Raw genomic sequence first — 27,978 nt, forward strand, 5'->3', positions numbered from 1 at the left:
ACCCCCCATCCAGGAAATAGGAAGAGGAAAAGGGGAGGGCAGGGGGATTCCATCATGGCCAGTTCCCGGTCTGCAAACCTGTCAAGCTAAAAGGCTGTTTCCCTGGATGGGAGAGGTGGAGGAGATGGTCTGGCATCTGTTGTTCCTTCAGTCTTTCCTGGGATCTCAACCTTGTTTCTCTCTGCAAAAATCCGGTTAATCTCCACGAAAGTTTTTCCCTTGGTCTCGGGAATCACCACATGAATGTAAAGGGCAGTGAGGAGGCAAATACCGGTGAAGATGATGAAACTGTAGGGGCCAATGCCCTCCTGTGGAGACAGAACCAGAAGAGAGGGGGTGTAGGGAGTGGGGTTGCTGGTCCCTCCTGTCCAGGCTGTGGGACCTCAGGGACCCTGAGCAGTTGACCATGGGGCAACAATAGGGTGACCACTAATGACCCTAGTGGAAAATGGAAGAGAGATACATGTGACTTCACAAGTATTACCCAGGCATTCAGTGTAACAAGATGGCATCCCCTACGCCATATGTGGCGGTTTCACCAGTCCCAAAACGTTATCTTGGAAAGATCCCCACACCACTCCCACGCTTTTTCCAGAGTTGTCACACTACCCTCTTACGTCTGTATGATCTCTGGCTCCACACCCAAGCCATGGAACTGGGCAGCAGGAGCCCTGGCAAAGTGAAGTGGGCAGGGGTCAGGGGCTGGAGACGGGGAGGTGGGGCTGGGCTCTAAAAACAAAACAGACCAGATGTAAAAGCAGCCAGCCCCAAATCAATCAATCAACGGTATTTATTGAGCACTTACTGTGTACAGGGCGCTGTACTAAGTGCTTGGGAGAGTACAAAATAACAAAGTTGATGGATACTAGGCTGGGGACAGACTATCTGGAGATCAAGCTGTCTGCTAAAATGACAGCTAAACGTTCAGCCCATTGGGTATTGGGGCTGGAGAGGGCTAGGGTTTCGATGGTTCTTTGAAGCAGGCCTGGAGTGACCCTGGCCCAGGCTTCCCACCCCACTCCCCCTGCAAACAAACACACACACACATTTTCTCTCTCTCTCTCACCTGGACAAAGGGAAACACCAGCCCCACCACGAAGTTGGTGAGCCAGTGCACAGCACCGTCCACCATGAACGCGGCCGGCCGGGAGGACTGCAGGAAGATTTCAGTTCTGACCACGGACGGAACCGGACCTGGTGGGAGGGAAGGTGGGGCGAGCACAACCCTTGAGTGGGAAATCAGCATCAGGCTGAAACTCCTCACCCTGGGCTTCAAGGCTCTCCATCACCTCACCCCCTCCTGCATCACCTCCCTTCTCTCCTTCTACAGCCCAGCCCGCACCCTCCGCTCCTCCGCCGCTAATCTCCTCACCGTACCTCGTTCTTGCCTGTCCCGCCATCGACCCCCGGCCCACGTCATGCCCCTGGCCTGGAATGCCCTCCCTCTGCCCATCCGCCAAGCTAGCTCTCTTCCTCCCTTCAAGGCCTTACTGAGAGCTCACCTCCTCCAGGAGGCCTTCCCAGACTGAGCCCCTTCCTTCCTCTCCCCCTCGTCCTCCTCTCCATCCCCTCCCATCTTACCTCCTTCCCTTCCCCACAGCACCTGTATATATGTATATATGTTTGTACGTATTTATTACTCTATTTATTTTACTTGTACATATCTGTTCTATTTATTTTATTTTGTTAGTAAGTTTGGTTTTGTTCTCTGTCTCCCCCTTTTAGACTGTGAGCCCACTGTTGGGTAGGGACTGTCTCTATATGTTGCCAATTTGTACTTCCCAAGCGCTTAGTACAGTGCTCTGCACATAGTAAGCGCTCAATAAATACGATTGATGAAATCAGCATTCCTTTTCGTGGCCGCCAGAGGGGGCCGCTGGGCAACTCCGGCTTCGTACTTCGGGCCTGTGCCGCCCTCTAGTGGCGGCTCCGCGGAGCGGCAGGGTGGCCCGACTCCCAGCCGCACGCCTTTGGAACCCAAAGTGATCCTGGTGGGCAGGGTGGAAAAACTGGACTCTGAAAACACAGATCCTGTTGGACTAATCCTAGGGGTTTGACCAGCCGGGAGAGTCGGGAAGTAGTTGGGAGGAGGAAGAATAGAGAAGCAGCGTGGCTCAGTGGAGTCGGAGGTCATGGGTTCAAATCCCGCCGCCGCCACTTGTCAGCTGTGTGACTTTGGGCAAGTCACCTCAGTGTCTCAGTTCCCTCATCTGGAAAATGGGGATTAAGTCTGTGAGCCCCACGTGGGACGACTTGATTACCTTGTCTCTACCCCTGCGCTTAGAACAGTGCTTTACACATAGTAAGAGCTTAATAAATGCCATTAGTAGTAGTATAGTATAATAAGGCTCATGACTACAGAACACTGCACACAAGTAGTAGATAGAGAAGCAACGGGGCTCAGTGGAAAGACCACGGGCTTTGGAGTCAGAGGTCTTGGGTTCAGATCCCTGCTCCGCCACTTGTCAGCTGTGTGACTTTGGGCCAGTCACTTCACTTCTCTGTGCCTCAGTTACCTCATCTGCAAAATGGGGATTAAGTCTGTGAGCCCCACGTGGGACGACTTGATTACCTTGTCTCTACCCCCGTGCTTAGAACAGTGCTTTGCACATAGTAAGCGCTTAATAAATGCCATTAGTAGTAGTATAGTATAATAAGGCTCATGACTACAGAACACTGCACACAAGTAGTAGATAGAGAAGCAACGGGGCTCAGTGGAAAGACCACGGGCTTTGGAGTCAGAGGTCTTGGTTTCAAACCCCGGCTCCGCCAATTGTCAGCTGTGTGACTTTGGGCCAGTCACTTCACTTCTCTGTGCCTCAGCTACCTCATCTGTAAAATGGGGATGAAGACTGTGAGCCCCAAGAAGGACAACCTGATCACCTTGTAACCTCCCCAGCGCTTAGAACAGTGCTTTGCACATAGTGAGCACTTAATAAATGCCATTATTATTATTATGGAGCATGGGTCCGGGAGTCAGAAGGGCGTGGGTTCTAATTCCGGCTCTGCTGCTTGTCTGTTGTGTGACCTTGGACAAGTCAGTTAACCTCTCTGTGCCTCAGTTACCTCATCTGTAAAATGGGGATTGAGACTGTGAGCCCTATAATTCTATTTACGCTGATTGTATTGACACCTGTCTACTTGCTTCGTTTTGTTGTCTGCCTCCCCCTTCTATACTGTGAGCCCATTGTCGGGTAGGGAACGTCTCTATATGTTGCCAATTTGTGCTTCCCAAGTGCTTAGTACAGTGCTCTGCACACAGTAAGCACTCAATAAATACAATTGAATGAATGAATAAACTGTGTCCCACCTGATTGCCTGGTATATTCCCCAATGCTTAGTAATAACAAATATAATAATTATGGTATTTATTAAGCGCTTACTATGTGACAAACAGCGTTCTAAGTGCTGGGGTGGATACAAGGTAATGAGGTTATCCCATGTGGGACTCACAGTCTTAAACCCCTTTTTACAGATAAGGTAACTGAGGCACAGGGAAGTTAAGCAGCTTGCCCAAGGTCACACAGCAGACAAGTGGCAGAGCTAGGATTAGAACCCACATCCGCTGACTCCCAAGTCCGGGCTCTTTCCACTAAGCCTTCTGCCTGGGACATAGTAAGCACTTAACAAATCCTGTTAAAAATAGGATTAATTGATTGATTGATTGTCCCTGTTTTGGTTGGACAGGCCCTGTTGGGCCCTATCATTGATTAACTGATTGATTGGGAGGCTCCTTTCCTAAAAAGAGTGGCAGAAGAGGGTCAGGATGGTCTTTAATGACATTAAAGACGCCCCTTTCTGACCAGGAAACAGCAGACATTTGTTTGTGTTACATAGGTTGTCCAGGTTATATAATGTAATGACAATTTAAGAAAAGCAGTATGACCCTGTGGAAAAAGCACCCGCCTAGAAGTCAGAGGACCTGAGTTCTAATCCCGGCTCTGCCAGTTGCCTGTTGAATGACCCCTCATCCCCCTCTCCATCCCCGCCATCTTACCTCCTTCCCTTCCCCACAGCACCTGTATATATATATATATGCTTGTACATATTTATTAATCTATTTATTTATTTATTTATTTATTTATTTTACTTGTACATATCTATTCTATTTATTTTATTTTGTTAGTATGTTTGGTTTTTTTCTCTGTCTCCCCCTTTTTAGACTGTGAGCCCACTGTTGGGTAGGGACTGTCTCTATATGTTGCCAACTTGTACTTCCCAAGCGCTTAGTACAGTGCTCTGCACACAGTAAGTGCTCAATAAATACGATTGATTGATGGATTGATTGATTGACCTGGGGTAAGCCCTCTTCAGTTCTCTGTGTCTCAGTTTCCTCAATGGTAAAATAGGGATTCCAAACTTGCTCTCTCTCCTACTTAGACTGTGAGTCCCATATAGGACAGGGACCGTGTCCAATCTGATAATCTTGAATCTACCCCGGTGCTTAGAACAGCACTCGACACATAGTAGGTGCTTAACCAGTATGATAAAAAAAGGTTAAGGGCCCATGGAAAGGTTCTTTGTGGAAATCTACAGAAGTTAGAAGCGTGTTGTGGGGAGGGGGGCTCCTGACAGCCTCTCTTTTTTCCTCCCCCATTTCAAAGCCTCTGCTCCCAGACCCATGGGTACACAGGCACCGTTTCTGAGCCCCCAGTCTTGACGGCTGGAGCAGAGGCAGAGGGAGGACTGCGCTTCAAGTGAAAACATGGGAAACCAAGGCGCCTCAGGCCACGTAACAAACCAGCTGAAACCAGAGCTATCTGGTGCTCATTCATACAATTGTACTTACTGAGTGCTGTGTGCAAAGCACTGTACTAAGCACTTGGGAGAGTACCATATAACAATAAACAGACACATTCCCTGCCCACAACGAGCTGTGTGAAACAGGGTGAATGGCCATTCTGGCAAGGACATCAGGGTCGCTTCTGTATCAAAGGCGACAACCCTGTGGGTCTCTGCTTCAACCAATCAATCCAACAGTGGTATTTGTTGAGCGCTTACTGTATGCAGAACACTGTGCTAAGCCCTTGGGAGAGCACAATACGACAGCGTTGGTAGACATGATCCCTGCCCTCATCTAGCTTACAGTCTAGTAGGGGAGACAGAGATAGAAATAAATAGAGAAGCAGCATGGCTCAATGGATAAAGCATGGGCCTAGGAGTTAGAAGGTCATAGGTTCTAATCCCTACTCCACCACTTGTCAGCTGTGTGAACTTGGGCAAGTTACTTCACTTCTCTGGGCCTCAGTTACCTCACTTGGAAGATGAGGATTGAGAGTGTGAGCCCCACGTGGGACAGGGACCGTGTCCAAACCCATTTGCTTGTATCCACCCCAGTGCTGAGTGCAGTGCATGGCACATAGTAACAGCTACACAAACGCCATAATTATTATTATGATGATGATGACAGGTAGGAGGAGCGGCAGAGTAAAAGGATATGGACAGTTGTGCTGTGGGGCTGGGGGTGGGTTGAGAATCAGACCTTCTGGGAAAGTGAAGGTCCTAGGTGTGGCTGAGGGAGCATTCCGGATGCCTGGGTCCACCTGATCAGAGTGGTTCCTTTATCCATTCACACAAACTTCCAGAGGCCCCTGAGCAGGGACAACTGGGCCTCCAATCCCTTTCCCCTGGGGTAGCTTGCAACCCCCCACCTCCACCTCGCTACACCATTTGTCAGCTGTGTGACTTTGGGCAAGTCATTTCATTTCTCTGTGCCTCAGTTACCTCATCTGGAATATGGGGATAAAGACTGTGAGCCCCTCGTGGGACAACCTCATCACCACCTTGTATCTCCCCCCCGCCCCCCGCACCCAGCTCTTAGAACAGGGCTTGGCACATAGTCAGTGCTTAACAAATGCCATTATTATTATTATCTACCCCAGTGCTTAGTGCAGTGCCTGGCATCTAGTAAGCCCTTAACAAAGACCGTAAAAAAGAAGAAAAAGAAGAAAAAAATGCCTCTTCAGAGACACTTACTGGGCCCAATAGAGTGTCCAGCGATGTAGAAGAAGATGCAGATGACACCGAGGTAACTCAGCTCAGGGACCGTGCTCTGTGGGGAGAGTCAGAATGGTGGAAAGGGTTTGGAGAAGGAAAGGCCCCGAGAGAAGGGAAAAGCTGGAATGGGGGGGGCCTGGAATGGGGCAATGTCTGCAGCTCTAGCCGACTGGGAAGTCATGTTGTTTAGTTGTGGGGTGTGGAGGGTGGGGTTGTTCGCTCCTCAATGGTAGTACCAGAAGCAGCACTGTCTCCAGAAGCAGTGTGACCTAGTTAAAGGAACATGGGCCTAGGAGACAGGAGACCTGTATTCTAATCCCAGCTACACCACTTGCCTGCTGGATGACCTTGGGTAAGTCACTTAACTTCTCTGGGCCTCAGTTTCCTCATATGTAAAATGGGGATTAAATACCTGTTCTCCTTCCCCCTGAGACTGTTGGCCCCATGTGGGAAAGGGATTGAGTCTGATCTGATTATCTTGTATTTACCTTGGCACTTAGCATAGTGCTTGATGGATAGTAAGCGCTTAACAAACACCACAAGTATTCATTCATCCAATCGTACTTATTGAGCGCTTACTGTGTACACAGCATTATACCCAGCACTTGAAAAGTACAATACAGCAATAAAGAGAGACAATCCCTGCCCACAACAGGATTGTTATTGTTAGAAGAACTGGGTTAGGCTGCAAGTTATATGCATGTCACCCCTTCATATCTGGCTTCCGTCCTCTTCACTACACTAAAACTGCCCTCTGAGAGATTATGAGTGTTCTTTTTCTTGCCAAATCCGATGACCTCTGCTTCATCCTAATCCTCCTTGACTACTCAGCTGCCTTAGACGCTGTCAACCACCCCCTTCTCTTGGAAACATAATCTAACCTTGCCTTTACTGACACTGTCGTCTTCTGGTTCTCCTATTCCTCTGTCAGTTCATTCTCAGTCTCCTTCACAGGTTTCTCCTCTGCCTCCCACCTGCTAACTGTGGGGGGCCCTCAAGGTTTAATTCTGGGTCCCCTTCTACTCTCCCTCTGTGCCCATTCCCTTGAGGGACTCATTCACTTTCATCGCTTCACCTACCATCTCTATGCTGATGATTTCCTGGATCACTCTCCTCCTCTGCAGTCCCACATTTCCTCCTGCCTTTGGGACATTTCTACTTGGATGTCCAACCAATACTTCAAACTTAACATGTCCCAACAGAACTCATCATCTTTCCACCCAAACTCTGTCCTCCCTGTGACTTTCCCTCACTGTAAACAGCACCACTATACTCCTGCTTCACAAGCCCCTAACAATGGCATTATTGACTCATCTTTCTCATTCAATCCTCTTCAAACTATCACCAAATCCTATCAGTTCTACCTTCACTACATCACTGAAATTCACCTTTTTCTCTCCATCCAAACTGCTATCATGCTGATCCAAGCACTTATCCTATTCCTTCTTGATTACTGCAACAGCTTCCTTGCTGAGCTCCCTACTTCCTGTCTCTCCCCATTCCAGTCCATATTTCACTCTGCTTTCCAGATCACTTTTTTACAAAACTCTTCAGCCCATGTTTCTTCATTCATCAAGAACCTCCAGTGGTTGCCCATCCACATCCACATCATCTTACCATTAGCTTTAAAACACTCATACACCTTGTCCCCTCCTATTTTACCCAGCACACTCACTTAGCTCCTCTAATGCCGACCTACTCATTGTACCACAATCTCATCTATCTCACTGCCGACCCCTCACTCATGTCCTGTCTCTGGCCTGGAACTCCCCATTTCCCCCTTCATAATCAACAGACCATCATTCTCCCCACCTTCAAAGCTTTATTAAAAATCATATCTCCTCCAAGAGGCTTCCCCTACTAAACCCTTATTCATTAATTCAATCGTATTTATTGAGTGCTTACTGTGTGCAGAGCACTGTACTAAGCGCTTGGGAAGTACAAGTTGGCAACATATAGAGACAGTCCCTACCCAACAGCAGGCTCACAGTCTAGAAGGGGGAGACAGACAACAAAACAAAACATATTAACAAAATAAAATAAATAGAATAAATATGTACAAGTAAAATAAATAGAGTAATAAATATGTACAAACATATATACATATATACAGGTTCTTCTTATTTCTTCAACTCCCCCTCCCTTCTGTCACCTTTGCACTTGGATTTGCACCCTTTATTCACCAACCCCACCTCAGCCCCACAGCACTTCCATACATATCTGTAGTCTATTTTTTTTGTACAAACGCCCGTCTTCCCTTCTAAACTGTAAGCTCATTGTGCCCACCAACTCTGGTATATTGTACTCTTCCAAATGCATAATACAGTGCTGTGCATATTCAGTAAGCACTCAGTAAATAAGATTGATTGAATGATTGATATGCTGGGTGGAAAGGGCAATGGGGAACCAGGAAAGGGAAAAGGAGTCCTGCTCTTCCTAAAAAGAACCCATCTGCTTTCTACAATTGGGAACAAAGTTTTCAGATTAATCAATCAATCAGTGGTATTTATTGAGCATTTACTGCATGCAAGTGTACTGTACCTAGTGCTTGGGAGAGCACCCTATAACAGGGTTGATAGGTACGTTCTCAGCCCACAATTAGATTTTCCCCAGAAACAGTTTGGCAGCTACTCCCAACCCTGAGCCAGTTTGCAAAAACCCTTCCATGATTCCTAGGGCCATGGCCAGCTCGGCTCTGCTTCCGTGGACACATGAAGGTTCTCACTAGGGTGAGTCTGAGGCCAGAGGCTACAATCAAAGCCCCGTCAAAGGCGGGACAGGACAGGGTTAGTAGGGACTGGAGCCTGAGGGCTGATATTGCGACCTTAAAAAGCCTTGAGTAGCTCACTTGCTCACTAAAGACAAAGAAGGATTCATGCTGAAAAGCTGAATGGCAGAAGGCAGGCTGGAGTCATTTTGTGGGTTGGTCAACTGTTTGTAATGCTGCCTTAAAGCCCAGGGTGTCTGCTGGGGCTTGGAAAACTGGCCTTGTATAAATGGCTGGAAATCCAGAGTGCCCCCCAACCTCAAACTGGTTCCCACTGGAGCAGGCCCAGCCCAGCCCCAGCTCAGCCCCAGGACCCCCTCCCCACCCCACCTCAGTCCCATCCCAGTTTCTGTTTTTGTGGGTTTGACCCAGATCTGGTCACAACATGGAGCTGGTGGACCTGCCACACCAGAAACCGGCCCAGGAGGTCCCCTACAAAGAGGGAAGTCAGGTGTTGCTTTGGGTGGCCACTGACCCTAAGTCTGTTAACACCTCTGTTAAGGGACTCCAAATTTGGGTTTGGAGGTGCTGAACCTTCCGGTCCGCAGCTCTCTGTGGCCCCAGGATGGGAGAGGAGGCCCGGAAGGCCCACCACGCAAGGCTCAAGTCCAGCTGGGTTAGGCTTAGGGCCAGCCTGAACTGACCCTGAGGTCCTGGGTCCCCCAGGTGACCCCAGGCTGGGCCTCTGTCCCAAGGAGCTGACACATGATAGATGTCAGGGAAGGCCCTGCTAGGCTTCCTTCCACTTGGGGCCTGGCCCTGCCCCAGCCCAGCCCTGCATCCCAGTTGGATGCTTCAGACCTGGAAGAGGAGGGCCACCGTGAGAACAGCACAGGCCATGCCACAGATCCCATAGCCAGCCAGAAGCAGGGTCCTCCGCCCCCACAGCTCCACGATGAAAGCCTGCAAGGGAAGAAGAGGAAGTGGGGGAAATGCTATATTTGGGCTACATTGTATAGAATGCAAGCTCCTTGCAGGCGGGTAATGGACACTTGTGCTTTTTCAAGCTTCAGCAGTGTATTGCACCCAAAGGGCCCTCAGTAAATATCCTTAGGTCTATAACTATTCAACAAAGCCCAATCGGGAAACCCTGGCAGGCTGGGCACTTAAATCAGCATGTTGGCAGTGGGCCCTGCCCCTGGGCTGTCTTACCACTCCAGCCCAGAGCACAGCTCCCCTGGGCTCTTCCCTGGCTTTTGAAGCTCTGTGTTTCCAGTTCACAGGGTCATCCTGAGGGGTGGGGTTTAGTGGAAAGAGTACGGGCCTGGGAATCAGAAGACCTGGGTCCTAAATCCCGGCTATACTAATAATAATAATAATGGCATTTATTAATCGCTTACTATGTGCAAAGCACTGTTCTAAGCACTGGGGAGGTTACAAGGTGATCAGGTAGTCCCACAGGGGGCTCACAGTCAATCTCCATTTTACAGATGAGGTAACTGAGGCCCAGAGAAATTAAGTGACTTGCCCAAAGTCACACAGCTGACAATTGGCGGAGCTGGGATTTGAACCCATGACCACTGACTCCAAAGCCCGTGCTCTTTCCACTGAGCCATGCTTCTTTTCTGCTATGCTACTTGTCTGCTGTAACACCTTGGGCGAGTCACCCACTTAACTTCTCTGTGCCTTAGTTGCCTCACCTAAAGAATGGGAATTTAATATCTGCTCTTCCTCCTACTTAGACCATGAGCCTTAGGTGGGACAGGGATTGTAACTGACCGGATTATCCTGTAATAATAATAGTAATAATAACTGTGATATTTGTTAAGTGTTTACTATGTGCCAGGTACTGTACTAAGCACCGGAGTAAATACAAGGTAATAGGGTTAGACACAGTCCCTGTCCCACATTGGGCTCAGAGTTTTAATCTTACCCCAGCACTGAATACAATGCTAGTACATGCGTAACAAATATAATGATGATGATGATAATAATAGTAGTAACAACTCAGAAGGCTGTCCACTCAGATGTGTTGCTCATCCAAGAGGCATCAAGCCTGTCTTGGCAGTGATAGGATCCCCTGGCAATCCCCAGTGTGATGGCCTGAGTGGACACTGGTGGGCATGCCACAGGCTGCACCACCCTCTGAGGACCTCAGAACTCCTCATTCTTGAGTTTCCTGCTCAAGAACTGGGTCTATTTTACTCTTCTGGACTCTCCCAAGCATGTAGCCCAGTGCTCTGCACACAGTCTGTGCTCATTAAGCACAAGCACATCTGCCAAGCTAGCTCTCTTCCTCCCTTCAAGGCCCTACTGAGAGCTTGTTGTGATCGGGTTTGTCTGATCTCCACTTTGTTTTCCCATCCCTTCCTCCCCCCATTTTGTACACCCTTCTTCACGGAAGAAGAATGCCCGCCAAAACTTCCCGCCACAAAACCTGCCTAACAAAAGGCCTCCCCCACCCTGACCTGCCTGACAAAAACCCTCCCCCACCCTGTTCAGGGCCGTTTATGACCCCAAGCGAAAATTAACCAATTGCAAGCCTCTGTTTCTGTAAACTTTCCACTGATTCGCAACTCCTGACCGTTAGCCTTGCGTTTTGTGCCTTTATAAACTCCGGCCCTACCCCTGATCGGGGCTGCTTGATCTGGGTGCCTGGCGCGCTAATAAAATCCACTTCTAAATTACTACCTGGGTCTCACTCGCTGATTCTCGGCACAACAAGCTCACCTCCTCCAGGAGGCCTTCCCAGACTGAGCCCCCTCTTTCCTCTCCCCCTCCTCTCCCTCTCCATCTCCCCTGCCCTACCTCCTTCCCTTCTCCACAACATCTGTATATATGTATATATGTTTGTACATATTTGTACACAGGAGAAGCAGCGTGGCTCAGTGGAAAGCATGGGCTTGGGAGTCAGAGGTCATAGGTTTGAATTCCGGCTCTGCCAATTGTCAGCTGTGTGACTCTGGGCAAGTCACTTAACTTCTCTGTGCCTCAGTTACCTCATCTGTAAAATGGGAATTAAGATTGTGAGCCCCCCGTGGGACAACCTGATCACCTTGTATCCCCCCCAGCGCTTAGAACAGTGCTTTGCGCATAGTAAGCGCTTAATAATGCCATCATCACCATCATCATCATATTTATTACTCTATTTATTTATTTATTTTATTTGTACATATCTATTCTCTTTATTTTATTTTGTTAATATGTTTTGTTTTGTTCTCTGTCTCTCCCTTCTAGACTGTGAGCCCACTGTTGGGTAGGGACCATTTCTATATGTTGCCAACTTGTACTTCCCAAGCACTTAGTACAGTGCTCTGCACACAGTAAGTGCTCAATAAATATGATTGATTGATTGTTTAAGTATTATGGATTGATTGATTGATTGACCTGCCCTGGAGTTGTTCAGATGGCACCCAAAGTCCTTCATTCTCTAAGATGTTGGCCCTCCCCAGAGTGGAGCACAGACCCCAGCTTCTGCTGCCACCGCCCCCATAGGGAAGATGAACCTGAATGACCTGAAATGTCTGTCTCTCTTGCCCATCTCCAGCATGGCAACCCCCTCTCTGTGGCATTGCCTAACAGATTTCTGAGGTCCCTAGGGGTAGGGTGGGGTTCAGAGAGCCAGGAAATAAAGTTCTCTGCTCCGCTTACTGCCCTCCAGAGCTAGGTGAGGGCAAGGTGGGGGTAGGGGCGAAATCAGATTCCCAGATTTTCGGTGGTCTGGGGGAAGAGGGAGAAGAGGATTGCCCTGCTGTCTTGGAATCAACTTCATGGGGGCCCTAGTGGGCCACTGAGTGAGGAAAAGGGCTTAGGAGAATCCAGGCAGGAAATTGTTCCCAAGTAGGAGAGGAACGTACCGAGACAACCGTCATAATTATATTGATGATGCCAGCCCCCACGGTCACGTACTGAGTGTGAGCAGGATCCACACCCGCGCTGGTATAAATTGTGTCTGCGTAGTAGTTGATCTGCAACGAGACCCCAGCAGCATTAGGAGAAACCACCGATGCAGTGAAACTCCAAGGACCCAAGACACCAGTTTGAAGACTTTAAGAACCATTGGCTCTGTCCTGGCTGCCCCTGGGTGGTCTCTAGTTCCCTTGAGAAGGTTCCTATCGAACTCCCAAGACCAAATGCAGGAGGGCCATGTCCCCCGCCCACCCCCGCCGGGATGACCCCGCACCCACCGCGTTAACCCCCGACAGCTGCTGGCCGGCCATCAAGACAATGATGGAGATAAGCTGCCACCGCAGGGACCGGAAAGTGAAGAGGTTGAGGATAGACAGACGTCCCTCAGCCTTCTCCTCTTGTTCTTCCAGGTGCATCTCTTCCACTTCATCCTCCACATCATCCCAGCCTCTCAGTTTCTGTAAATCTGCAGGAAAGGAGGAGCCAGAGGCTGAGAACACAAGCCAGGCCACACCGGGGCAGCCCATGGTCTGCTGGACCTGGAGTCCCTCAGCCAGGAGTCCTCCCACGCCAGTGGCCCAAAAGGCTGCCGAGAGGACCGTGGGATGGTGGACTCTGTGTACCTCCCCTACAGCTGCCCATACTGGTGGATGAATCAGCTCTCTCCCCTCCCCTCCCAGGGTAGTGGTACCTTGTCGGGCTCTTTCTTCATCTCCCTTCTGGATCAGCGTGAACCTGGGACTCTCGGGGAAGAAGGGCAGGAAGAGCAGCTGCAGCCCTGCTGGGATGCCTGTGATCGCTAGCAACACGGGCCACCCTGAGGAGATTAAAACACCTCGGTCTCTAGATTGTCTCTAGAATACCATACTTCCAAAGTTACATTGACTAAAACTTGCCAGTTTCAAGAGCCCCATTTGTGGAAACTGCCAAATCCATCCTGAATTTGCCCTTTCCTGTCTTAAGAACCAGAAGTTCTTAACAAATTGGCAATCCACTGGCTTCAGAATCCTCCAGTGACTGCAAAGCCTATAAAGGGCAGGGTTCATGACTTCTAATTCTTTTGAAGAATAATAATAATTATGGTGTTTGTTAAGCACTTACTATGTGCAAAGCACTGTTTTAAGCGCTCGGGAGGTTACAAGGTGATCAGGTGGTCTCACGGGGGGCTCACAGTCTTCATCCCCATTTTACAGATGAAGTAACTGAGGCACAGAGAAGTTAAGTGACTTGCCCAAAGTCACACAGCTGACAATTGGCAGAATCAGGATTTGAACCCTGACCTCTGACTCCCAAGCCTGTGCTCTTTCCACTGAGCCATGCTGCTTCTCAAGATAATCAGGTCTCACATGGGGCTCACAGTTTAAGCAATAGGGAGTAAGGGTATTGAACCCACATTTTGCAGATGACGGAACTGAGGCACAGAGAAGTGAAGTGACTTTCCCAAAGTCACACAGCAGACAAGGGGCAGAGCTGGGATTAGAACCCAGGTCTTCTGTCTCCCAGGCTTTTGTTCTTTCCACTAGACTACACTGCTTCTCAGACTCTACTTGTACTCCCCAAAGTGCTCAGTATAGTTCTTATCCCACAGTGAGTGCTCAGTAAATACTATTAGAACAGTGCTTTGCACATAGTAAGTGCTTAATCAATCAATCAATCGTATTTATTGAGCGCTTACTATGTGCAGAGCACTGTACTAAGCGCTTGGGAAGTACAAATTGGCAACATATAGAGACAGTCCCTACCCAACAGTGGGTTCATAGTCTAAAAGCAGGAGACAGAGTACAAAACCAAATATACTAACAAAATAAAATAAATAGAATAGATATGTACAAGTAAAATAAATAAATAAATAAATAGAGTAATAAATATGTACAAACATATATACATATATACAGGTGCTGTGGGGAAGGGAAGGAGGTAAGATGGGGGAGGGAGAGGGGGACGAGGGGGAGAGGAAGGAAGGGGCTCAGTCTGGGAAGGCCTCTTGGAGGAGGTGCTATTGATTGCCTCCAGTCAGTCAGTCAACTATTTTTACTGAGCACTTTCTGTACTAAGCGGTTGACTTGACACCTGCCCCCATGTTTTGTTTTGTTGTCCGACTCCCCCTTCTAGACTGTGAGCCCGTTGTTGGGTAGGGACCGCCTCTATATGTTGCCAACTTGTACTTCCCAAGCGCTTAGTACAGTGCCCTGCACACAGTAAGTGCTCAGTAAATACGATTTAATGAATGAATGAGAGTACAATATAACAGTGTAACAGACACACTCCTTGCCCACAATGAGCTTACACTCTATAGAGTCTAGACTTGGGAGAACTGGGCCTTCAGGAAAGCCCCTCAAAGAGAGAGTGAGCAAAGGGAAGTGCCAAGGTTCTGTACAGTACTTGAGCACCCCTGTCATCTGCTACTCCACTGTAGAGGACTAACCCCATGGATACTTAGAATGAGAGTGGTGCTCAGCAATATAACTGAGGAAACCTAAATTGTAGACTTTAAGTCCCTTGTGGGCAGGTGCTACTGAGAAGCAGCATGGCCTGATGGATAGAGCACTACCCTGGGAGTCAGAAGGAACTAGGTTCTAATCCCAGCTCTGCCACTTGTCTGCTGTGTGACCTTGGGCAAGTCACTTAACTCCTCTGAGCCTCAGTGACCTCATCTGTAAAATGGGTGTTAAGACTGTGAGTCCCATGTAGGACAGGGACTATGTCCAGCCTGATTAGCTTGCATCTACCACAGTGCTTAGAACAGTGCTTGAAACATAGAAAGTGTTTAACAAATACCATCACTATCATCATCATCATCATCATCATCAACTCTGCAGAGAAACTGAGAAGCAGAGTGGCCTAGTGGATAGGGCACGAGCCTGGGAATCAGAAGGACCAGTGTTCTAATTCTGGCTCCACCACTTGTTTCCTGTGTGACCTTGGGCAAATCACTTTACTTCTCTGTGCCTCAGTTTCCTCATCTCTAAAATGAGGATTAAGACTGTGAGCTATATTGTGTCCAACTTGATTAGTTTGTATCCACTCCAGGGCTTAGTACACTCCCTGGAACATAGTAAGTGCTAAACAAATAATACTAAAAACCCCCCAAAAAACTCTCCCATCCCAAGCGCTTAATACAGTGCTCAGCACACAGTAAGCACTCAATAAATACGATTGAGAGAAGTAGCGTGGCTCAGTGGAAAGAGCTCAGGCTTTGGAGTCAGAAGTCATGGGTTCGAATCCCAACTCCGTCACGTCTGCTCTGTGACCTTGGGCAAGTCACTTCACTTCTCTGAGCCTCAGTTACTTCATCTGGAAAATGGGGATTAAGATTGCGAGCCCCACGTGGGACAACTTGATCAACTTGTATCACCCCAGGGTTTGAACAGTGCTTTGTATATAGTAAGCGCTTAACAAATGCCATTATTATTATTATTAATTGATCGATTTGTTAACAACATATCAGAGTGTATCTACCCCAGTACTTAGAACAGTGCTTGACACATAATAAGTGCTTACAAAATACCATAATAATAATCATATAAACCTCCAACAGCTGTATAGGAGACCCCCTGGTGAGCTATATTTTCATGCCAACTGGCTCTGGTTGACTGATTGTGATGGCATCACCTGTCTTAGGAATCGTGACAATGATACCGCCTCATGATGCCTCACCACTATTCCAAGTCAGGCCTGCTGTAGTGACTGGAGCTCTGGGAGCTCTTTCATTACAAAGTCAATCCACTCAGTTCTAGCACAATGTGCATTTTGTCCAGAATTCTGTTCAAACCTTGGTTGGCTAGAATGCTGTTGAGAGCCAGCATGGCCTAATGGAGAGAGCACAGAACTGGGAATCCAGGGACTTGAGTCCTCACCCTGGCTCCATCACTTGGCTGTTGTGTTCCCATGGGCACAATGTAACCATAGTTAACTTCTCTGTGCCTCAGTTCTATAAAAGTGGGGATTCAATTCCTGTTCTCCCTCCTTCTTAGACTGTGAGCCCTATGTGGGACAGGGACTGTAACTAGCCTGATTATCCTGTATCTACCCCAGCCTGAGCACAGTGCTTGGCAAATAGTAAAGTTTTAGCAAAGATCTCAATTATTATTCCACAAATATTATTATTGTTATTTAGGAAATAGGGAACGGCATGTTTGGGCTTGGCCTGCCACTTCAAGAGGGTTGGGAATGGATTAGGGCTCTCAAACATGAGTTTTCCTTGATGGTGGGTTTGGTGAGAACACAACCATCATGCTATAGAACTGGGTGAACTGGCACGGTCTCCCTTCCCTCCCCTGCCCACTTCTGGAAAAAATGTCAACAGCCTGCCTCCCCCAACCCCTGCCAGATACTCCTAGTAATAATAATAGTAATGATGATATTTTATTCAGCACTTACTATGTGTCAAGCACTGTTCTAGGTACTGGGGTAGGACAGGTTAGACACAGTCCCTGTCACACATGGGGCTCACAGTCTTAATCTCCATTTTACAGATGAGATAATTGAGACACAGACAAGTTAAGTGACTTGCCCAAGGTCACACAGCAGACAAGTGGCGAAGCAGGGATTAGAACTCAGTTCTGTCTGACTCCTAGGCCTGTGCTCTATCCACTAGTCCATTCTGTTTCCCCTCTGGTTCTATCTTGGGAAAATAGTTCATGCCCAGCTCCACCATGCTCCCATGAAGCTGGGACACAGCCCTGTCCAGTGCATGAATTCCTCGAGTAATGTTCCAAACATTTTCCCGAGCAGCGCTGGTCACTGCTGGTCAGCCCCACAGATGTCCTCCCTCCACCCCACAACTCTTTCTCTTACCTGCTGTGGTCCCCAGTACTGCCTCAAGGCTGAAAATTTGTGCCAGGAAGATTCCAGTTATGACAAAGACCTCTGTCATTGTTCCCAGCAATCCCCTGAGATTTTTCAGGGACAGCTCTCCCAGATACATGGGCAGAGCACTATAGGCCACACCTGCCAGGGAGAACAAAATCCAGAGAGGTAGTGAATCAATCCTGAGGGTATCAATGAATCAGACCCCTGGGCTCTGTCCTGGAGCTGGGACCTCGATCCAAGCTTCCAAGTGACGCTAGCTCAACCTTCCCTGGACAACACTCCAAGCCCCCTCAGGGGCCTTCCCCAGGACACTGACAGTTTGGGCCAAGACCCTTGTCTTTACCAAGGGAGGATGAGAATTATCTGTAGCAATCTGGGCAGTTACTCTGTTATACTGTACTCTCCCAAGAGCTTAGTACAGAGCTTACACACAGTAAGCACTCAATCAATACCACTGATTGATCCATTTGATAACTATTGTTGTATATAATGAGTGCTTACTGTGTGAAGAGCACTGTACTAAGGTCTTGGGAGAGTATAACAGAGTTGGTAGACACATTCCCTGCCCAGAAGGAGCTTACAGTCTAGAAGGAAAAGGTAATCATTGAAGGCTTTGGAGGAGAGGGAAAATACTTTGGACAGTGAAGTGAGGAATGGACTGGAGAGCAGAGAGACTGGGCACAGAGTGACTTGTAAAGAGGCGGATGCAATAGTCCAGCTGGGATATGACAAGCACCTGGATCAGTGGCCATTTGGACAGAGAAGAAAGGGAGAGTCTTGGAAATGTTGTAGAGGAAAACTTGACAGAACTGAGCTGCAGAATGAATGCAGGACTTGAACGAGAAGGTAGAATCAATGAGAATGCTGTGGTTTTGGGCTTCAGAGACAGACAGACAGAGACTGTGTTGGGAAGGGAAGGGAGTGGGCAAGATTTGGAAGGGAAGATGAAAGGTTCAGTTTTGGACATGTTGGGCTTGAGGTGCTAGGGAGACATCCATGTCCTGTAGGTAAGAGGAAATGGCATGAAATTAGTGGGGGTGAGACGGCAGGGCTTGCGAGGGAGATTGGAAGTCATCTGAAAAGAGGTGGTAATTAAAGTCATGGGAGTGGATGAACTCCAGCTGGGGGTGTGAAAGGAACTCCAAGCTGAGCCTTGAGGGATACCCACAATAAGGTGTGGGAAGTGAAGGCTGAGAAGGAGCAGACAGGGAAGTAAGAGGAGACCCAGAAGGGCGTGGTCCACGGCATCAGAAGCAGCCGAGTGGTTGAGGAGGATCAGGATCAAGCAGAACTGATTGCATTTGGCAAGGGGACAAAAATCATTTACAGCTCCCCTGACCTTCCAAGCTAGCCCTATTCAGGCCCCTGGCCCTGCTTGGGCGGAGCCATTGACCTGCACAGATTCCTACAATGACCCGGGAGAAGATGATCATCTCATACGACTTCGCCACTTTGCTGGTTCCCATCAGGATGGCAGGGACGATGGCGAAGATGTTGTTGATCAGCAGGGTCCTCTTTCTGCAGAGAGAGCAAAGGGCCCGACTGTGGGGTGACTGAGGGAGAGGCCCTGATGCTCGGAGGGACTGAGGCCTGTCCTGAGGAAGGAGCCGGTTGGGGTAGACACCCTGGGCACAATTCTAGGGCTGAAGTTGTCATGGCCAGGGTGTGGGCTGGGCTGTAGAAGGAGAGAAGGGAGGTGAGGTACGAGGGGGCGAGGTGATGGAGAGCCTTGAAGCCAAGAGCATGGGTCTAGGAGTTAGAGTTTCTGGGTTCTAATCCCAGCTCTGCCACATGCTTGCTGTTTGACCTTGGGCAAGTCACAACTTCTCTATGCCTCAATTCTCTTGTTCTGCCTTCCTACTACGACTGTGAGCCCCATGCAGAATAGGGACTGTGTCTGACCTAATTCCCTTGTATCTACCCAAGTGCTTAGAACAGTGTTTGATAGATAGTAAGTTCTTAACAAATTTCATTAAAAAAACAAAAAACGCACTACAGAAAGTGGCCTCGGTGAAATGGTGCCACCAACCATCATCAGATGGATCAATCAATGGCATTTATTGAGTGCTCACTATCTTCAGAACACACTGTTCTAAGCACTTGAGAGCGTACAATACAACAGAATTAGCAGACACACTCCCTGCCCATAATGGGTTTACAGTTTTGATAATAAGCTTGGTAGCATACACTCCCTGCAGAGGGGCTCCCTCAGGGATGGACCAGACAACACCTTTCTCCTCATTTACCTGCAAACCTTCTCCTACCACAGCCCTGAGCTGGATTTCTGTTCTCTCTCGGGTATTTCAGGCCCCAGAAGCCCTTCACCCCTTTCCACAGATAATAACCAGCCTCTGCATGACCTCTTCACAGTGGGCCCTCCTGTCCCTTCCATTTGCACTACCCTCCGTCCTAAGCTCTCCTTCCAGCAGCAGCAGCATCCTGGGATCCAGGGCTCACCTCCCACACTGGGGAGGATTTCTTTTTGGGTAACTTTGACTTTTGAATCTTTGCCCAGTCTTCCCCTGAATGGGAACTTTACCCTGGACCTGACCCCCTAATCTGCTGGTGGCATCACCCTTCCTGGTGGAGCAGAGATAAATGGACTGGGGAAGGAGGGCAGAGCCCACAGGAGCAGGTGTTGTGATTGTGATGTTGGTGATGATGGCGATGATAGTGTTGATGATGATGAGGATGCAGCAAGGTGGGAACCAATGACTCATGAGAAGCCTGTTTCATGAAAGCATTTTGCCAGCCCCAAGAGGCTCTGACTATTGTGGTTTTTACTCCCAAAGGGGTCTGGCCTAGGGAAAAGAGCAAGGGACTGAGATTTAGGGATTGTAACCCCGGCTTTGCCACTTGCCTGCTTTGTGATCTTGGGAAAGTCACTTAACTTCTCTGTGCTTCGGTTTCCTGTTATGTAAAATGGGGATTCAGTGCAAACATATATAAAGGTGCCGTGGGAAGGAGAAGGAGGTAGGGCGGGGGGGATGGGGAGGGGGAGAGGAAAGAGGGGCTCAGTCTGGGAAGGCCTCCTGGAGGAGGTGAGCTCTCAGTAGGGCTTTGAAGGGAGGAAGAGAGCTAGCTTGGCGAATGTGTGGAGGGAGGGCATTCCAGGCCAGGGGGAGGATGTGGGCCGGGGGTCGACGGCGGGACAGGTGAGAACGAGGTACAGTGAGGAGGTTAGTGGCAGAGGAGAGGAGGGAGCGGGCTGGGCTGGAGAAGGAGAGAAGGGAGGTGAGGTAAGAGTGGGTGAGGTGATGGACAGTCTTGAAGCCGAGAGTGAGGAGTTTTTGCCTGATGCATAGATTGACTGGCAGCTACTGGAGATTTTTGAGAAGGGGAGTAACATGCCCAGAGCGTTTCTGCACAAAGATGATCTGGGCAGCAGCGTGAAGTATAGACTGAAGTGGGGAGAGACAGGAGGATGGGAGATCAGAGAAGAGGCTGATGCAGTAATCCAGTCGGGATAGGATGAGAGATTGAACCAGCAGGGTAGCGGTTTGGATGGTACTTTATTTATTTTACTTGTACATATTTACTATTCTATTTATTTTGTTAATGATGTGCATCTAGCTTTACTTCTATTTATTCTGATGACTTGACACCTGTCCACATGTTTTGTTTTGTTGTCCGTCTCCCCCTTCTAGACTGTGAGCCCGTTGTTGGGTAGGGACCATCTCTATATGTTGCCAAATTGTACTTCCCAAGTGCTCAGTACAGTGCTCTGCACACAGTAAGTGCTCAATAAATATGATTGAATGAATGAATGAATGAATGAATGGTTCTCCCTCTCCCTTAGACTGTAATCCACATGTAAGAAAGGGACTGTGTCCAACCTGATTATCTTTTTTTCCCCAAATCTCCTACTGCAGTGCTGGCCCCATAGCAAGTGCTTGAAATATTATTATTATTATTATTATTATTATTATTAGGGAGGACTGATTATACAGTGGTCTTGCTTACTGCATTCACAGTCAGGAGCAGGCACTAACTCTGCCAGCAGCCTCACTTCTGGAAATGAAGGTGGGTCAAGATACAGGGCTCAATCAATGCAGATTAGATGCCTATGCAGGGTAGGACAGTTCCAGAAGCCACTTGGATACTTTCCCGAACAGCTGTGGGTCAGTCTGCTCTTTTGCAGTAGAGAGAGGGAAAGTGGGCTGAGTAGCCCTTCTCCCCCACGCCCTAGAAAGTCACAAAGGATATCTAAATCCTTTGCCTGAAAGCTACAAAGGGTCTTGGCACTACAGAACCTTGCCTATTTCTGGAGCAGGGTTAGTATAATCTTTATCTATCACATTTTAGACAACTCCGAGCAGTAGAGCCAATCCAGAACCCTGAATACCCTGGAAAACCATAGCTGCAACAGCAGAAACACCAGAAGCAGCAGGAGGGACAGAAGACGGAGCAGCAGTAGCAGCAGCAGCAGCAATCCAGAGCAGGAATTGGACTGGCAAAATTGGGGGTTAGGAGTCTCAACTGCATCTTTCTCATCCCACTTTTCTGAGGTGGCTGGAAGTCCTGCAGGCCAAGCAGAAGCTTGCAGGGGGCCGTGAGGTAAACAACTGGGTAGAAGACTGGAGTTACCTGCCACATTTATCAACCAGAGGGCCGACCATCAGAGACCCTAGCAAGCCGCCGAGAGGAAACATGGATACGGTGATAGACCAGAGGAGAAGCAGGGAGCTTTCGTCTAGGAACGTCTTGTGCTTCTCAAAGTAGGTCTCGTTGTAAAAGGCTTTAATCACCTGGAAAACACACACACACACACACACACACACACACACACACAAACACACACATACATATGCTGAGGAGTTCTTCCAGAGGAGACACAGTAGCACTGTCTTTCAGAATGAGGGCAACACTGCTGTCAGTGACTTGGTCTCTGTGTCCTTGAGAGAGAATCTCTTGCACACTTGCACACTGTGTCCAGGGAATTGCCGTCATGTGTCTGTTCTGGCCCCTGGCAATTTGGGGTGAGCATTGCTCAGACATTGTTGGCAAGTGCCTCAACCCCTGCCACAGGACCCAATCTTTTACTTTCTGGGCCTTGAGGCCATGTCTAGGGACTGAGGGCCGGGTCACCCCAATCCTACCCCAGCCACCAAGGCCCTTCTCCAGGGCACTGACCCTTCCAATTCTGCCACGGCGTGGGTTTTCACTCTGCTTTGCTAACAGAGTTGTCCAACAACCCAAGCCTGTTTGGTTACAGCATGACTTGGTGGCAGAAGATGCAGCTTGTGCATAGGCGCCTGGTATCAGAATGGCTGAGTACTACAGCACGGGTTTTCCTTAAAACAGATTTTACAAAAGCACAACCCATGGCACTAGAGGAGAACTGAGTATAAACTCCCCGCCCCCAATCCCAGTCACTGATCCCATTAATGAACTCCTGAGGGACTGTCCCTGAAATCTTCCCACCCTTTACCATGGCCTGCTTTAGCCAACACCATCCAGAACCAGAACCACCTCTTTTTTATGGTATTTGTTAAGTGCTTACTATGTGCTAGGCACTGTACTAAGCACTGAGTAGAAACGAAGTAGTCAGGTTGGAAATAATCCCTGTCCCACTTGGGACCCACAGTCTTAATTCCCATTTTAGTACTGGGGGTAACAGAATCACAAGGAAGTGAAGTGACTTGCCTAAGGTCAGACAGCAGACAAGTGGTAGAGTTGGGATTAGAACCCAGGTCCCTCTGATTCCCAGGCCCATGCTGTCTTCACTAGGCCACGCTACTGGTCATCAGTGGGAATACTATGCAGTAGCTGCCCCACGTGAGATATACTCAGTTCTCCTAGCCTGTGCGTTTTCACTACATGCTTTGGCTAGAACACAACGGCAGATATGAGAACGTTCCTCCAGCAACACATATTTGGTTGCAGCCCAGTGTGCTTGAATAAAAACTCCTCACCACTGGCTTGAAAAATACTCAATCACCTTGCCCCCTCCCACCTCACCTTGCTACTCTCCTACTACAACTCAGCCTTAACACTTTGCTCCTGTAGTGTTAACCTGCAGGAGGCCTTCCCAGACTGAGCCCCCACTTTTTCCTCTCCTCCTACTCCTCCTCCCCTCCCCATCGGCCCCTCCCTCCCTCTGCCCTACCCCTTTCCCCTCCCCACAGCACTTGTATATATTTGTACATATTTATTAATCTATTTATTTTATTTGTACATATTTATTACTCTATTTTATTAATGATGTACATATAGCTATAATTCTATTTCTTCTGATGGTATGGACACCTGTCTATTTGTTTTGTTTTGTTGCCTGTCTCCCCCTTCTAGACTGTGAGCCTGTTGTTGGGCTGGGACCATCTCTGTATGGTCATTCATTCATTCAATCTTATTTATTGAGCGCTTACCGTGTGCAGAGCACTGTACTAAATGCTTGGATGATTTGTACTTCCCAAGCGCTTAGTACAGTGCTCTGCACACAGTAAGTGCTCAATAAATACGATTGAATGAATGAATGAATGAATGAACCTTCTCACTATATCTCGATCTCATTTATCTCGCCTCTGACCTCTCGTCCATGTCCTGCCTCTGGCCTGGAACGCCTTCCCTCCTAATATCTGACAGACAAATACTTTCCCCCAGTTCAAAGCCTTATTCAAGGCACAACTCCTCCAAGAGGCCTTGTTTGACTAGGCATTCCTTAACTCTTCTCCGTCTCCCTTCTGTGTTGCCCCGACTTGATCCCTTTACTCATCTCCCCTCCCAGTTCCGCTGCACTTATGTACATATCTGTAATTTATTTATTTATATTAATGCCTGCTTCCCCCTCTGTGGTATATTTTTAAGCACTTACTATGTGCCAAGCACTGTTCTAAGCACTAGGGTAGATACAACATAATCAAGTTGGACAAATCCTTGTCCCACGTGGGGCTCACAGTCTCAATCCCCATTTTACAGATGAGGGAACTGAGACACCGAGAAGTTAAGTGATTTGCCCAAGGTCACACAGCAGACAAGTGGCGGAGTGGGATTAGAACCCACAACCTCTGAATCCCAAGCCCGTGCTCTTGCCACTAGGCCATGCTGCTTCTCTAGACTGTAAGCTCACTGTGGGGAGGGAATGTGTCTGTTTATTGTTATATTATACTCTTCCAAATGCTTACTACAGTGCTCTGCACACAATAAGCGCTTAATAAATACAACTGAATGAATGAATACACTGGAATAAACAGTTGTGTGCAAGCTGCAGCACCAGACCCGGGACACTACAGCATGAGTTTATGTTAGCAAGAAGCTCTGCAAGAATGCAACCCATTTGGTCTAAGAGAACTCCGTCGGTCAGTTTGGAAGCTGTTCCTGCTCACTGCAGGTCACCAGCCCTCTTGCCTGGAGTTTCCCTTTACCTCAATATCACGTGTCACCAGGTGTGGACCTTCCCCACTCCCCCCCACGTCCCATCAGCAGCCAAGCCCACCTTGTGCGGGGTGTTGACCACAGAGATGTTGTAGCCGTACTGGAAAGCCGACCCAAATGCAGACGTCAGTGTTGCCAGGGCAAGCGTCAGAGTCAGCCTCTGCAAAAAAGAGGGCACATTTCATCGGGTTAGGCTGGGCTCTCGGAAAACTACATTTAACCACCACATTAGTGCCCATGTGTAACAGATGGGATCAGCCACTCACAGTCCAAGTATTCTCACATCTACTTCTTCTCTCCCTCAGGACTGGACGGTACCCAGGGCCACTGCTCTGAGGTTGCCCAGAGGGAGAGTTGGATCAACCCATTCTACTAGTTTCTGAATCCCTAGATTCGGTCTTGAGAGCAATGTTCATCCAAGGGAATCAGAAGATCTGGATTTTAATAGTAATCATGGCACTTATTTAGTGCTTTCTGTGTGCCAAGCACTGTATTAAGCACCGGGGTAGATACAAGATCACCCAGTTGAACAAAACCCATGTCCAACGTGGAGCTCATGGAGTTCACAGTCTCAAGGGGAGAATAGTTATTCAAACTCCATTGTACAGATGAACAAATGGAGGCATTGACAAATTAAGCCACTTGAGCAAGGTCACACAGCAAGCAAGTGAGAGATCTGTGATTAGAACACAGATCCTCTGACTCCGAGGCCTGTGCTCTCACCACTAGACCACACTGCTTCCAGCTTGTCCAGTAGGGGAATGTCCACTGGGGCTTTTTGCTAGCAATCAATCAATCAATCAATCAATCAATCGTATTTATTGAGCGCTTACTATGTGCAGAGCACTGTACTAAGCGCTTGGGAAGTACAGATTGGCATCACATAGAGACAGTCCCTACCCAACAGTGGGCTCACAGTCTAAAAGGGGGAGACAGAGAACAGAACCAAACATACCAACAAAATAAAATAAGTAGGATAGAAATGTACAAGTAAAATAAATAAATAAATAAATAAATAGAGTAATAAATGTGTACAACCATATATACATATATACAGGTGCTGTGGGGAAGGGAAGGAGGTAAGACGGGGGGATGGAGAGGGGGACGAGGGGGAGAGGAAAGAAGGGGCTCAGTCTGGGAAGGCCTCCTGGAGGAGGTGAGCTCTCAGCAGGGCCTTGAAGGGAGGAAGAGAGCTAGCTTGGCGGATGGGCAGAGGGAGGGCATTCCAGGCCCGGGGGATGACGTGGGCCGGGGGTCGATGGCGGGACAGGCGAGAGCGAGGTACAGTGAGGAGATTAGTGGTGGAGGAGCGGAGGGTGCGGGCTGGGCAGTAGAAGGAGAGAAGGGAGGTGAGGTAGGAGGGGGCGAGGTGATGGAGAGCCTTGAAGCCCAGGGTGAGGAGTTTCTGCTTGATGCGCAGATTGATCGGTAGCCATTGGAGGTTTTTGAGGAGGGGAGTAATATGTCCAGAGCGTTTCTGGACAAAGATAATCCGGGCAGCAGCATGAAGTATGGATTGAAGTGGAGAGAGACACGAGGATGGGAGATCAGAGAGAAGGCTAGTGCAGTAGTCCAGATGGGATAGGATGAGAGCTTGAATTAGCAGGGTAGCGGTTTGGATGGAGAGGAAAGGGCGGATCTTGGCAATGTTGCGGAGCTGAGACCGGCAGGTTTTGGTGACGGCTTGGATGTGAGGGGTGAATGAGAGAGCGGAGTCGAGGATGACACCAAGGTTGCGGGCTTGTGAGACGGGAAGGATGGTAGAACCTTCACTAGCAGGGGTGAAGGTTCCTAACCCAAGAACCACTTGGGGCAATCCACGAGGTGAACAGCCTAGCCAGAATCCTGAAAGCTAGTTGGCTTATGTGGCTAACCTTCCTTATCAACAGCTTTAAGGCCCTCAATCAGCTCTCGCCTTCCTACCTTACCTTGCTACCCTTCTACTATAACCCAGCCCGCACACTTTGATCCTCTATTACAACCTACTCAGTGTACTTCAATCATGTCTTCTCCCCGCTGACCCTTTGCCCAAGTCTTCCTTCTGGCCTGGAACTCCCTCCCACTTAAAATCCAAAGGACACCATTCTTTGTACTTCAAACCTTCCTAAAATCACAACAGCTCCAAGAAGCCTTCCGTAACTCATTTCCCCACCCTATTTGCCCTCCCCTCTGCATCACCTATGCACTTGGATTTGTAATCTTTAAGCGTTTTGATAGTAACTGTATCTCTAACCCTACAGCACTTAGGTACATATTCTTTCACCCTGCCATTTCTGCTATTTGTAACTTACTTTAATGTTTATCTTCTGTTCTAGACTATAAACTCCTTGTGGGAAATGACCATATCTACCTATCTATTGTACCCACTGTATCGTGTTCTCCCAAGAACTTTGTACAGTGCTCTGCCCATAATAAGCACTCAACGAATGCCATTGACTGATTGATTGAAACTCCTGCTGGGTCACTGTTCTCCTGCCCAGGATCAGCATTCTGCAACAGTCACTTCAGCCATATATGGGTCCTGTTCATGAACACCTCTGAGGGTTTTTCGCAATGTTCTGCACTCCACCTGCTTATTTGCTTGTTGCCCTATAAGCCCCAGCAAGAACTCACCTGACGGGGACAAGAGAGCCTGAGTGGTGCCATGCAAACCACCATCACTATAATCAATTCCTCCGCATAGGTTCTCAGTCCTGAAATTTCAGGGCTAAAGCTTGGCCACTCTTCTCCACATAGAAAGACGGTTGTCATCACCTCTAGTTCCTGCTCCCTTGTAGGGGTAGGACCACGAAGGCTTTAAGTAGATGAGGGCTCCAATTCCTGGGCTCCAGGAATGGTTTCACACCACCCATGTTACAATCCTGTTATTGGCCCAGGATTCCCAATCTGGCCCGGGCTACTCCAGCCTCTGGGGGCTGCTCCAGGACTGCAGGGCCAGCCCATTTCCAACCACAGGTTGAAGAAAAGCAGGAAGTGGGTCAATCCAGGCCCTTCCCTAGGCAAATCCTCCTCCCCCTCTGGACTGGTCCATTGGGCTATCTGGAGATCCCAGTCCCCGGACCAGACTCCCTGAGCTCTGATTGGGCCATGCCCACAGCTGTGGTAAAGAAGCCAGGTTCCATAGTTGTCAGCTCCACATAGCCCCAGGGTGACATGAGCCTATGCAGGAAGTGGTCCAT

The 27,978-nt window shown here is 48.6% G+C and overlaps 1 protein-coding gene across 1 annotated transcript; it reads right to left on the reverse strand.

Moving 5' to 3' along the window:
- Positions 1-86: 86 nt before the first annotated feature.
- SLC2A7 (solute carrier family 2 member 7) lies at positions 87-27,978 on the reverse strand. Its single transcript, XM_038747291.1, has 13 exons — positions 27,861-27,978; positions 27,303-27,412; positions 24,861-24,959; positions 22,013-22,173; positions 18,819-18,943; positions 17,411-17,563; positions 13,305-13,430; positions 12,892-13,079; positions 12,562-12,672; positions 9,566-9,667; positions 5,977-6,052; positions 1,067-1,194; positions 87-308 (listed from the first exon to the last, which is right to left on the reverse strand). The coding sequence occupies exons 1-13, from the start codon at positions 27,976-27,978 to the stop codon at positions 87-89; spliced, it is 1,719 nt and encodes a 572-aa protein (XP_038603219.1).

Source organism: Tachyglossus aculeatus, chromosome 5 (assembly GCF_015852505.1).
Source record: "Tachyglossus aculeatus isolate mTacAcu1 chromosome 5, mTacAcu1.pri, whole genome shotgun sequence".
NCBI lineage: Eukaryota > Metazoa > Chordata > Mammalia > Monotremata > Tachyglossidae > Tachyglossus > Tachyglossus aculeatus.